At 30.7% G+C, this 14,121-nt stretch overlaps 1 protein-coding gene across 3 annotated transcripts in view; it reads right to left on the bottom strand.

Annotated features, from left to right (window-relative positions):
- Window positions 1-7,759: 7,759 nt before the first annotated feature.
- The window catches only part of Gle1 (Gle1 RNA export mediator), a 75,606-nt gene continuing 69,244 nt past the window's right edge, over window positions 7,760-14,121 (bottom strand). The window contains exons 13-14 of one of the 3 annotated variants that reach the window (XM_075364996.1): window positions 12,659-12,782; window positions 7,760-11,897 (exon numbers count right to left, since the gene is read on the bottom strand). In XM_075364996.1, the coding sequence (XP_075221111.1) occupies window positions 12,666-12,782 (117 nt within the window). In that variant the 3' untranslated portion in view covers window positions 7,760-11,897; window positions 12,659-12,665. Of the gene's footprint in view, window positions 11,898-12,474; window positions 12,783-14,121 lie in introns of those variants that run through there. The other 2 variants (XM_075364997.1, XM_075364995.1) reach the window with 2 other exon arrangements.

A 14,121-nucleotide genomic window follows, 5' to 3' on the forward strand; every position in this document is an offset into this window, starting at 1 on the left:
CAAAAGAACTGTCCCCCAATCCCTCTTCTTCAACAATCTTCCACTTTGGGCTGCAGAAAATTTTGCAACATTGAGAATTCAGTCACAGTTATGCCATCCTTCTCAAAGTATAGGACTATCATGCCAAATTTTGATACGGAACACCAAACCTTTAGTTTAAACAAATGCAGTGGTCTTTCAATAATAATTCAGGGGGTTACTTTTAGCCCAGTAGTGGAAATTTTGCTTATTCACAGCCCCACTGAGGTGAAAATGTGCCTATCCCTACTGAAGGAAGCAGCCTCGGATATGAACTGTGCATTTGGTCACACAGATTATGGCAGCTGGCATAGTCTGCCGAGCTCAATTCTTGAGACATCATTATTATTTCTCAAAATGAAGAATTCCATTCAAACTGCAATCTGACATTGTATGGCTCTGGTTAAGGATGCACACCTAGTTGTGGAAAAATCCATTACCAGGGGAAGCCCACAGGGTCCCATTCTCGGTCCTTTGCTGTGGAACCTGGTAGTCGATGGATTTCTGGGATTGACATTCCCAGAAAGGGTCATGGCCCAGGCTTTTGCCGATAACTGTCTCCTGTTAGTTCGTGGTAATTCATGACCACAGCTAGACCGGGTGCAAGCAGCTTTGTCAACTGCAGAGGGCTGGATGGACATGCAAAATTTAAAGATTTCTGTGCCCAAAACGAAGTTCATGCTTCTCAAGGGTGCAGACAAGTTATCATACAGTAGTAACACACATATTAAGTATAAAAGTTGTATAATCAACCGAGTCGCAGTTCATAAGTACCTAGGTATTTTGTTTGATGAAAAGTTGTTTAGCAACCACATTAGGTAAGTGCAGCGGACGCCGTCTCTATGATGCACAAGCTTAGGAGGATTTCTCAAAAGGATTACGAGCTGTCGGGCCATCATTTGTACACAGTGTAACAAGGTATCTTCGAAAGTATGACCTCTTATGCTGCGTCCGTTTGGGCGCATAGGTTGGAAAGAAATCAAGCAGTTATTCAATATTTAAGGAGTGTCCAGCGCACAGCCTTAATCATATGAACTGGTGTGTTTAAAACAACCTCCTACGAGGATACCACCATATTGGGAAAGACTCTCCCAATCTATTTAGTGTTGAAAGTTCAGGTAGCCATGTGGAGATTGCGAAGAGGTACGGGGAGGCCGAGGTATTTGGGATTTGGTTTTGAGCCAGGCCTGTACTGGAGCAGAATGGTGATCGCAATGCACCGGTTCTAAATTTCGAACAGTTGTTCATCTCCCGCCTGCAGAGAGACTTTACATCCTCACAATGGAAGAATGGCATGCCACAACTAAGGCTGGGTCCTTGTATAGATTTATACAGGACTTTGGGGATGGTATGCCTCTAGTTCATTTTTAAGGGCAATGGGAGCCCGAGTGCTCTCCAACCACAAGAATTTGAACCAATATTTGTTTCAGTTCTGCCTGGCAGCTGATAAGCTGTGCATCTGCGGGGAGGTCCAGTCGAATGAACACATGATGTTCGACTGCCCAGCTCCTCTTGGAGGGGGGCCAGAACTCAGGCCACCCTGGAACTTAGAGGTCAAGGGGAAAATTGGCCACTCATAAGCAGCAAAAATTATAATCAAATGCTGTAGAAAGCTACCCTTGAGAAATGGCCTGTTAAACGCTTAATCTGTTCTGCCACACTGTGCACATACACACATACACACACACATATATATATATATATATATATATATATATATATATACAACATTTGAAGGAAACCCTCAATCATAATTTTAAAAAATATTCTTTGCTGTAATTCTTATTTGTGAAATCTTTTACTTAAACATAATGACCATAAGTAATATACTAAAATCTCTGCAAGATGAGGAAATAACCTCCACCTTTAAATAAGTTACTGTGAAAGTAACTTATTTAAAATTCTATTTGCTTTAATTCTCTCTTAATTTAAAAAAAAAAAATACATTCTTGGTTAGTAAATCATAAAAATTTTCTAGTACTACCAAAAAAATAGTGGAACCTCATGTCGCATTCAAAATGAAAAAAAAAAGCTTCCACAAAAAGCTGTTTCAATTTCATCCACGGATATTGTTTAGTAAAATATATGTAAATAAAACCTTTGGAAGCTGGCTAGGGTAAGTTATCAAAAGTGTAATTTGTATTGTATACAACTGCAACACACTGGTCTCGGTTGTTTTTCTTATTTATACTTTCTTCATTTTAAAATTACAAACAACACATAGTGTATTATCTACATTAAATAAGTTGTTAAAATGTTTGAGAAACAGAAATAAAATATGAAACCTAAATTGTTAACGTTTGCCAAATTATAGATGTATGTATAAACCAATCAATTCCATGCGTTTAGAGTAAATATTAACATGCTTATCTCTCTTCATTCCTTTTATATCTCCTAAATTGTTATTTCTGTAAAAAAAATATGTTCTTTTGAACTGCATGAGAGTCACAAAGAAAAATCTTTTCATTATTTTGAAAATTGGTGAAATATTTGTTGGTTTTGTTTACATAGAAACAAGACTAGGCTGCTTGATTAGTCATTTTATTAATTTAATAAGAAATTGTATTAAATAGTTTTAATTATTAATATTTTTCCTGGAATTACATAACACTAATGTATTATCAGCTACATAATGCGGATTTGAAATAAACTTCTTCACTTCCTCATTGTCAATAAATTGTAATTTCACACATAACTAAGAAAAAATGGATTATTTAATAATAATAATAATAATAATAATATCTGTGTTTTATCTGCTAATAATAATTATCTAACAATTTAATAAATCCAAATGTAATTTTTGTACAGATTTGTATCTACAAAATAAATACAAATATATATGTGATTCAAATAATGCTTCACTATTTATTTTTCTTGTAATTTTATCTTAACATAAAATTTGAAATCATGATGGATAGCACATAAAAGAGATCTTAAATATAAACCTGAAGAACATTCTAAATTCTACTGAAAGTAGAATTAAAATAACACAAATACATTTGCACAAATTTGCCCCGGATCTGCTCAGGAATCTGGACTCTGTTTTCCAACTCCTGGTGGGAGAGAATGGGAAAGTTATATACTTGAATTTGATGAACACGTCAAGTCAGATCATATGAAAAACAATCTGGTCAAATATATTAATGATTTTAGAACAAAACTACAAATCGAAACAAACATGGATACAATTGGGACACAAGGCGAAAGTAAACTGTTACTTAACATCGACAGAGGAAACAACAATAGAATCAATAACAAAATTGCAGACAGAAGCCCTATCGACACTAAAGACAGACAATGCACTTCCACCCTGGAGATTCATGTACAAAACATTAATAACACACCTAATGACAAAGAAGACCCAGCCCCACCACTGGAACACCAAATATCAGAGAAAAAAAGGCCACTAAATGAAAGACAAAAAGCACTACTGACAAATTAATAGGACCAACCATGCCAGAAGAAATACGACAAGAATGTGACAATAGTGGGTTCCACCTGGACCAACTTCTAAACGTGTCAGGAGCATTATTCGAAGAACCAATAATAACACCAATAAATGTCAGCACATGGAAACTATTACGAAAAGGAAAAACAATAAAAACAGACATAAAAGACAAAGACAAAGAAGGTATACAAAGATTACAAATTCATCACAACAGCTACACCAATAACAAACAACATAGAAATGAAGAAATACAAATACTACAACGAATAAAAATATTCACATTTGACAAAAGCATCCACCATAGAAACAAAACATACACAACAAACAGACAACTACTAGAAAGCAGAATAAAAAAACCACCCAGAATAATAAATCCAATACACTTTGCCATATTATATATAACATACAAAGAAGAAATACTAGAGAAGAACACTCGATGAAGAACACACCATAGACGAGGATCACGACAAAATATACCAAGAAGAGGTAATAAAAATAACCAATGCCAATAATACTAGAATAAGTAATAAACAAAACAAATATAACATATTAATATTAATTACAGGTAACAAAACTACTGGAAATAAAAGAAAACATACAACATCCATGGCAGATACAGCTAAAGAAAATAAACCAAAAGGAAAAGGAAAAGGATCCACACCCACTGAGATGGTCATTAGAGGTGGTGGAGGAGGAGCAGATGGAGAAGGATATGGATGGTGACTACCACTAACTGTAAGATTGTCAGATATAACTGCGTATAACCAATCTGACATAAAACTAACAAACATAATATAAGAAAGATTATATATACTTATAATCCTGATAATCTCTTCTAGGTGCTGAACATATGGTCAAGATCAAGACACAACTTCTATAATGTCATAAAATCATGCCATTATCGAGACATTGACTTCACATCAGATCAAAACCAAATACATTATCATACAAACTAGCAGGATTTTGGTTCGCAAAATGGAACTAAACAGATATCGAAAATCATCAAACAATAAACCTGTACAAAGCACTAAATAAAGAATCATGTGGAGTAACATGGATAAAAGATAAATAACTATAGAAGTATTTAACATAAGACAAAGACTACTACAAGGAGGAATGACAAACTATTACATATACAACTTTGAGGGTAGTCAAAACCTAGTAATCCGCACATAAGATAGGCAACCACTAATCTTAGAATGCAACTCAGAATCCAAAACAGGTCCAACATATCACCTAACATCAAACAAACTATTCAAACAAGGAAATGATACAATAACAAAAACAGAAATAGAAGCAAGAAAAACATGGACTAAAACCATAACATTTCACCACTAACTCACGGTTTGTGTTACACACCAGACGACATAACAGACATTAACACAACAATACCAGGACCCCAAAGGTTAAACCACAAAGAAATGCATCTAAAAGACACAGAATTAGCTGAAATAGCACACGCAGGATTAGAAATAGATTCATATGGAAAGTGCTTCAGAAACAGATTGACATATCCCGAATATCCCCATACTGTACGAAAGAGTACTTCAAATAGTTTTTTCCACATATACTAGGCAGTTAGTAAACCATTTGCTCACTAGGCGTCGACAGTAGAGAAAATGGCTGCCACGGGAAGCGAGAAGTCGTTTTGTGTGTTAGAATTTCACTTGTCAAAGTCAGTAATTTCTGTGCAACATGCGTTTCAGTTGAAATTTCATAAGGAGCCACCAAGTGACAATTCAATTCGTGCACGGTATAAAAAATTCAGTGAAATTGGTTGCTTGTGCAAACGAAAATCAACTGGTCGTCCATCAACCTCAGAAGTCAATGTCGAACGTGTGCATGCAAGTTTCATTTGCAGGCCGTCAAAATCGACTACGGCTGCAGGCAGAGAATTAGGAATTCCAAAAACAACAGTGCGGAGAGTTCTCTGTAAATGTTTATTATGCAAACCGTACTGTCTTCAATTAATCCAGCATCTTTGTGATGGAGATAAAACACGTAGGCTCGATTTTTGTTTACAGTTACAGGAAAAGATGTTGTTAGATGAAGGTTTTCTAAACAAGATAATTTTCAGCGATGAAGCTACTTTCCATATTAGCGGCAAAGTAAACCATCATAACATGCGAGTTTGGGAAACTGAAAACCCACACGCTTATGTGGAACACATTTGGGATTCTCCGAAAGTAAACGTTTATTGTGCGATCTCTCGTGAGGCAGTGTATGGGCCGTTCTTTTTTATTGAAACGACAGTAACCGGCATGATATACCTGGATAGGTTACAATTATGGTTTATGCCTCAGCTATTCAACGACTTCATTTTCCAGCAAGATGGTTGTCCTGCCCATTTTCATAACGAGCTTCGACAGTACCTTAACACAACATTATCTCAGCGCTGGATAGGATGTGCGTCTGAAGAAGACCACCACATTATGCTGTGGCCACCAAGATCACCAGACCTCACGCCATGTGATTTCTTTCTCTGGGGTTACATGAGAGATAAGGTATTTATCCCACCAATGCCGCACGATATCGCTGGGCTAAAGGATCGCATAATCAATGCCATCAACTGTATCGAAAATGACATGTTAGAACGAGTTTGGCAAGAGCTAGACTTTCGTGTTGATGTGTGCCGTGTCATCAGAGGAGCACATATTGAACATTTATAGATTTTAACAAAAACTGTTTGAGTCCCTGCATCACCTCGTACAACTTTTATTTAAGTAAGTGAAATACTTTTTTTGTACAGAATTTTTGTAACTCCTAAGAACATTATGAAACGCCCTGTATATAAAAACTTGTATATATCATCACATAGCTGTTAATAAATGTACACATTGTAAATACTAATAAATGTTTATACAATCCAACCAACAATATTCTCTTAATTTCCTCATCCTGTGGTACACAAGCAAACAACTTTATTCATGACACGTGCTATAAATTATAATCACAAGGTCCTGGACAGAGCTGCTTGTTGTCAGTAATTCGACCATCAACCTTGTTGGATTACTGCCAAGAGAGGAGGCAATAGTGGTTCATCCTGAATGGGTGTTCCACTATCACTTCTTAAAAAAAATAAATATTCTTGTTGTAAATTTAAGAGCAAAATACAATTTCAAAATATGCTTTTGAAGCAATATATATTTTTTTGTAACTTATTGTCCAAAATAACCTGAATATTAGAGAAAAATATTAAACTTTAGTGAAATTAGAATTTAAAAATTGGTAAAAACTACAAAAAATAAAATACAGTTTTTAAAATTATACCAAACTTTTCAAAAAAACTTCGAAGTCAGCTATTAGAAATATTAACATGTGAAAAAGTGATACTATAAAACAGGATTGACAAACAGTGTCTGACAAGACCATTGAAGTTGTGTGAACCAAGTTACTTTTGTATCCAAAAAAATAACTTATTCTAGGTCACAGTCTTTTGCTCAACCAATTAAGATTTAAGAATTACTTTGATAAATTTATACCTTAAATCTTTCTCAAAGTATAATAAATTCTGTTGTAAAAGAATTATTCAGATAAGTGGAGTGGTTATTTAGTTTTAAGTGAGCATCAGTACAAAGCCATAAGACATTCGTGTGTGTGTGTATACATAAAAGAAAGATTTTTCTCATTAATGGTGTTCTACAGTATTTTATGATTAATTACTTACTCAATGACACTGTCACATCACCCTGAGATTTACATCTGAAGGAAAGAAAACTAAATAATTAAAATAAAAATAAAAAAATTATCCAACAATGTTCTGATATTTATAATATTTTTCAATTAAAAATAAAAATTGTAGCTAAATATATTTTAATACAAGTATCTCTGAGAAGACGTAAAGGGTTTAATAAAGTTAGAAAATAAAGGGACAAACCTTAAAAAAATAGAATAATAATTAAACATATTACATTAACTAAAAACACATGAATTAGAAATAATGAAATGCTGAGTATGTTTTTAAATAATAAATTTTAACTAAAATACATTAATAATAACACTTTACATTAAACCAAAATAAATATACAACTGACATATCAACAATTTTTTTTATTTTTTATTACTTAAAAATATTTTATAAATGGCAAATATTAAAATATCATGTAAGTACAAAATTATCTTTAATGCATACATAAATATATTTTTATAATTGATTTCTAAAAATAAATAAAAATTATATCACAATGTTATATATTAAATTTCATATCGTCATTCATTCTGTGAAAACCTCCTATGTGCCTCAAAAATCGATTTTGAGTTATATATAATATATATATATATATATATATATATATATATATATATATATATATATATCACTGGAATCAGCTTTTCAATCTCTACAAGTCTATGAAATCCCTTATATGGTGAAAAAATTGTAGCTAACGCTATAATGAGAAAAGAAATCTCCTATGTAAAAACAGAATATTTCTCAACTTTAGAAACCTCTTATGTAACATTAATCCACATGGGAGTTTTCCTCTATTTGACATTGTTATGTAGATGGCTTAGGGTGAACTATGTTATGTGAACCAGATGTTACTAAAGAGATTTCATGCAATCAGCTGTTTGTACTTGTATTAATTATTGTGATAACACGTGGTTAATGGTTTTTTTTGTTTTTTAGCTAGATTTAACTGTGTTTTTGAAAATATGAATAAAAGTAAGCCCATTTTTAGTCTTGGGGAACTTCTTCTGAGCTTAGCAACAAGAAAATTTACTGGTAAGTTAATTTCAATTCCTTTTTAATGTAACTTGTATAATTCAATTTAAGGTTAGGATGTACTAAATTTAGCTATCATTTTCACTGATTATTTATGAAAACCATTAATGATATCATATGAAATTTGTGAAAATTAATTTTTTCCCTAATTATGTCATTTGCTTAAGGTACAAGCAAAATTTGTTTTAAGATTCTTTAGAAATAACTTTTAGTACTCTGATTAAAAATCTTTTATGATTACATTTTTCCTTATAACCTAAAGTATGTTATAATAGAAAATTCATTATACATTTTTTTGTTAATGATTTTATTGTATTATGTTCTTTTACTAGAAACCCAAGAGGCAACAAAAGATGAATTTGTTGATGAAATTGAAACAGGAGCTAACATTGAAGCAGTCCAGGAGCTCCTGTCCTTTATACAAAACTGGTAAGTCTTGATGTTTAAAATATTTTTTTTAATTGCAGTCTTTGCAGCCATTTTTACACACTAAATTGAATCCATCCTTTAACTTTATTTTAATAAATTTAAAATAGGTTATATGTTCTAGTAAGCTGATAATTTCTTGATAGATTCCTTTTTTTAGATGTGCGTTTTACACATCTAATAACATGCTGAATGCCTTGCATGATGATCCTATGCTATAAAGTGAGCACTATAAATCAGTAAAATAATATCTGGTAGCTCTGTCAATAAAATAAAATTCAAATGTTCATAAATTTTTGTTCACTAACAGCTTTTATGATTTTTTCTTTCAGGTACCCAAGATCATTGCAGATCAGTTGAAGGTATATTGAAAGCAGTGGTAAGTGCAAATGCCAGTATCGAATTAGTTCAACAAAATGGATCTTCTTTTAATGAAGCCAATGAAGATAAAATCCTTTTTTTATAATTCATTGATACCAATTTCGATAACACTGCTGTCTATAAATTTTTAGATTCTAACAATGAATACTCACAAGAAAACAAGAGTTCCTCAGAAAGCATCACTATCAATAATACTGTTGCGGAAGAAAAAAAAATACAAAATGAGATACTTAATGAAAAGTTACAGATCAGGCATTCCAATTTGAAAATACATTTGACGTTCTTTCTGATGAATCTTACATTATAACCGAGATTGTGGAAGACCAGCTGAAGTTTATTGATATAGTTGTCTCAAATAACACACCAAGTAATAGTTCAAAAGCTATTTCACCACTGATTGATTCTGATGTTATAAGTTCTGAAAGATCTAGTATTGAATTGACTGTTATTAGTGAGAAAGTTGGCTTAAATATTCCTACTGCGACTAACACCTTTTGTGAGGAAGTAAATAAGGTTAGAAAGCCAAAAATATTAAGTGTTGCAGAGATAAAAAAAAACATGAAGCGTTTAATAGAGCTTCAGGAAAAAAAGTATTTAGGAGATAAAAGAGTTGGAACATGTATGTAGGAACATAAGACATGTAACCATGTTTTATTACCTGAACCTTCAAAAACAACGAATCAAACTTTTTTGTGCACTGCGGTATCTGATACCAAGCGACAGGAAATATTTATTCATTTTTGGCATAGTCTTACCTCATGGAAAGAAAAACAAACATTTGTGACAACTTTAGTTAATTCAAAGCCCATTATTAAAAGAAGATTCTCCACAGATCTCAAAAAAGCCAAATTGGAGGGGCATGACAACCTGCTGGAAAATGATGCTGGAGAGAAGATAAGGGTATGTAGAAACGTTTTTTAAAGACACTTGATCTTGGAGAGGATACATTTAAAAGATGGGTTTCTAGATTGGGACAACCCAAAATAAGATAAGTGAGAATGGAGAATCAATTGATGAACTAGATAGACAGACTGATAAAATAACAGAAAAGAAATAAGATAGAAGATTATAAAAAAGTTATAGATAAAGCTTTTTGGCCCTTCTATGATGGTCTTCCATTCAGTTGTGCAGGAAAAAGAGGAGGAACAGAACATGCTAAAGTAAAAAGAAATAAAAAAAAAAATTAAAGAAAGGTGTCAACAAATTAATATTTTTAATGAAGTAATATTATACTGTACACCTATTATGTAAAACTATAGTGCATAGAACTGTTACTTTAATTTCTTAAGAGTGTTTTTATATTTTCACGGTATACTAATGAAGCAACAGTTAGTTATTCATTATTTTTATTTTTAGTTTGTAAACCTAATGGTAATAATTCAATACCAAGTTTAATTTTTTGTTTATAAAAGTCTGATTAAGTTATAATATTAGTAAGTTCTGGGTCAGTAGGATAAGAAACTAATTAAATATCTCTTAAAATGTAATTTTGTACTGCTATCTAAAAAAATAAAAGTATTTTGTGAATAATGTTTTTACTTTCTATCTCAACAATTATTTTGATTCCTAGTAATTTCACAATAATTAAGAAAAACATTTTATAATATAAAGAATCTAATAATATCATGAACACAAAATTAAGTTTCTAGGCAGACAGATGTTTCTCAAATGTGTTTAAAACACCCAAGAATAAGTTCAAAAGGCACTATGTAGCTGATCATCATTGTTTGAAATCACCTATGTGGCACAAATAAACACATACATATTTTTTCAAATTGTAAGAAATCTCTCCTAAGTGAGTAACAGATGAAAAAAACCTTGTTTACAAGCAAAAAGGCAAATCATACAAAGAATTTATCTTAAAAAACAGGCAATTAGACATCTTAGATTAAATTTACGATAAAACTGTAATATTAGATTCTGTTAATTCAATTTCAAAGGTTTTTCTGCTCTCCTGAAAAATTTAGGTTTTTGCACATAGGAAGTTACAAAGAATGCATGACGATATACTGTATTTAATCCAATTTTTTATAATTAGGAGAAGTAGCTGTAACAAACATATCTTAAATATGTAATATTAGACTAATATTTATTTTTTGATGAATCAGCTACACTAACTGCACCTTTTATGGCCACATAAAAAATAATTAATTTTTCTCGTTAAATAAATAAAAATAAATATTAAATATTTACCACATTACTTTTCAGATGATCATTTATCAAAATAAATCTTTTTATTTAATTGATAGTCAGATATGTTGACTAATAAAATTAACTTTTTTAATTAATTATACAAAATTATAGAACTAAAAAAAGTACTACACAATTTATTATTATTTATTGAAAAAATAAATATATAATAAGTACTTTTTTAACAACTTATGTTACAAAAAATTTTCAAAAATATTTTAATCATTTTATTAATGACTGTCCAGTAACCACATTGGTTTGAATCAAATATGTAAACTTAAACGTAAAGATGTAAACATAAAAAGAATATTGAATTCTTTTTAGCAACAAACAATTATGAAAAAGATCTCATACATATTTAATTTAGTTTTAAATTTATACTTATTAATTAAGGTGAATGAATTGAAAATTTAATATGTTAATGAACAGATAAGTTTCTGTAGAAACTGCATCAGCATTTGGATTAGGTTTTGAAGGGTCTTTATTGTTCATGATGTGTTCAAAGGATGTATGCAATCTGAACTATGTTTGTTCATATATAATATTGTATTTATGTAATTAAAAATAAGCAATATCCCAAATGAACTTGACTTAAATCTTCATACACCTTTTGAACATACCATAAAAAACAGCAACTAATCCAAACTCTAACGCCAAATTCAACTGCACAACACTCAGAGTTTCCAATGGAAGTTGCTGAGAAAGCTTGATCTAGAACAAAAGCATGCTCAGATTCAAGTATAATTTTTTTTTTCAACTTTCACTTTAACTGAAGTATATTACTGATGATTTAAAAATTGTTCTGTTTTTTTAAGCACATGTCAAAAATTACAAAACATTTTTAATATTATTCAATAATACACATTAGTTTCAAACAATTTATTTATATAAGTAATAAGGTACGCACAAGTAAATTCAAAATAGAAAAAAAATTCTGAAATAACATCAATATGTAGACAGACAATAAAATAAATTAAAAATAAACAAAGATTAACAAAAACAACAAAAAAAATTCATATTTATACTGTTATTAATGCTATATAAATTTGTAACAAAATTATTTCTTAATTGTGTTACAACATTTAAAATTAACAGTTTAATAATATAAATGAGGAAGTCACATTTGAGAAAAAACCTACATAGTAAAAATATAATAACTATGAAATAATTAAAATCAAACAATTTACATACATTTACAATAAATAAAATAATAACGTTAATTATTAAAACAGTCTTAAAATAAATCATTCAATAACAGAATTCATTATACGTCATCATTTACAACCAAATAACTACGATTCAAAATGAAAATAATAATAAATGATATCATCATAATAATATTAGACTACACATTATTTATTGAATTAAATATAAATAAGAAACTACTTGTACAAATTATTTACTAAAAACAATTTTAATCAAATTTAAGTTAGTAAACTAAAGAGAAATATTATTAACAAATATGTACTTACTGAGCAACTACCAAATATTCCTAGGCAATACACCAGTAGGCGGTGATATTTTTTGTTCTTTTATTACTTTTTCTAAAAATGTTTTCAGTCTTCTGACTGGACCACCACAACCATCAGGTGTTACCTGTAAAAAAAAAATTTGAAGTGGCAAAAAACTAAAAGGTAAAAATAAAATGCTTTTATGAGGAAAATATGCTTATCTACTCATATTCATACGATCAGAGGCAATTACAGATAGGCTACTTATACGAGAATGAATCAAATTTAAACGGTAATTTTGATATTCTACGCAGCAAGCGTAACAATTCAGATTCGGAGTAACAATACAAGGTGAAAAGATGAAGATTGTACGATTTGCTGATGATATAGTAATTCTAGCCGAGAAAAATAGGATTTAAAAGGAACAATGAATGGCATGGATAAAGTCCTACGCAAGAACTACCAAATGAAAATAAACAAGAACAAAACAAAAGTAATGAAATGTAGTAGAAATAACAAAGATGGACCACTGAATGTGAAAATAGGAAAAGAAAAGATTATGGAGGTAGATGAATTTTGTTATTTGGGAAGTAGAATTACTAAAGATGGACAAGCAGGAGCGATATAAAATTCCGAATAGCACAAGTGAAATGAGCCTTCAGTCAGAAATATAATTTGTTTACATCAAAAATTAATTTAAATGTCAGGAAAAGTTTTTTGAAAGTATTATGTTTGGAGCGTAGCTTTATATGGAAGTGAAACTTGGACGATCAAAGTACCTAAAAAGAAATGATTAGAAGCTTTTGAAATGTGGTGCTACAGGAGAATGTTAAAAATCAGATGGGTGGATAAAGTGACAAATGAAGTGGTGCTGCTGCAAATCGACAAGAAAGAAGCATTTGGAAAAACATAGTTAAAAGAAGAGACAGACTTATAGGCTACAAATTAAGTTATCCTGGAATAGTCGCTTTAATATTGGAAGGACAGGTAGAAGGAAAAAATTATGCAGACAGGCAACGTTTGGAATATGTAAAACAAATTGTTAGGGATGTAGGATTTTGGGGGATTACTGAAATGAAACAACTAGCACTAGATAGGGAATCTTGGAAAGCTGCATCAAACCAGTCAAATGACTGAAGTCAAAAAAAAAATACTCATGAGTGTGTGTGTATACATATATATATATATATATATATATATAAATTTATTTAAATTAAATTTTTTGTAGTCCACATTTCCTCTGTACGTAAATTCTAGCTAATTACAAAATATAAACTTATTCATCCACTCCACAAGTACAGAAATAAAGAACACCGTTACCTTACTTTTCTCTTTCCATCAAAGCATTTTGTAAAATCTAGCTAATTAAAAAATATAAACTTATTCAGCCACTCCATATAATATATATATATATATATTTCAAGTATAGATATGTAATACTGAATAAAAGAATTTATGATGGACTTCATAGAATTTTACAGATG

Source organism: Lycorma delicatula, chromosome 4 (assembly GCF_047948215.1).
Source record: "Lycorma delicatula isolate Av1 chromosome 4, ASM4794821v1, whole genome shotgun sequence".
Classification (NCBI taxonomy): Eukaryota; Metazoa; Arthropoda; class Insecta; order Hemiptera; family Fulgoridae; genus Lycorma; species Lycorma delicatula.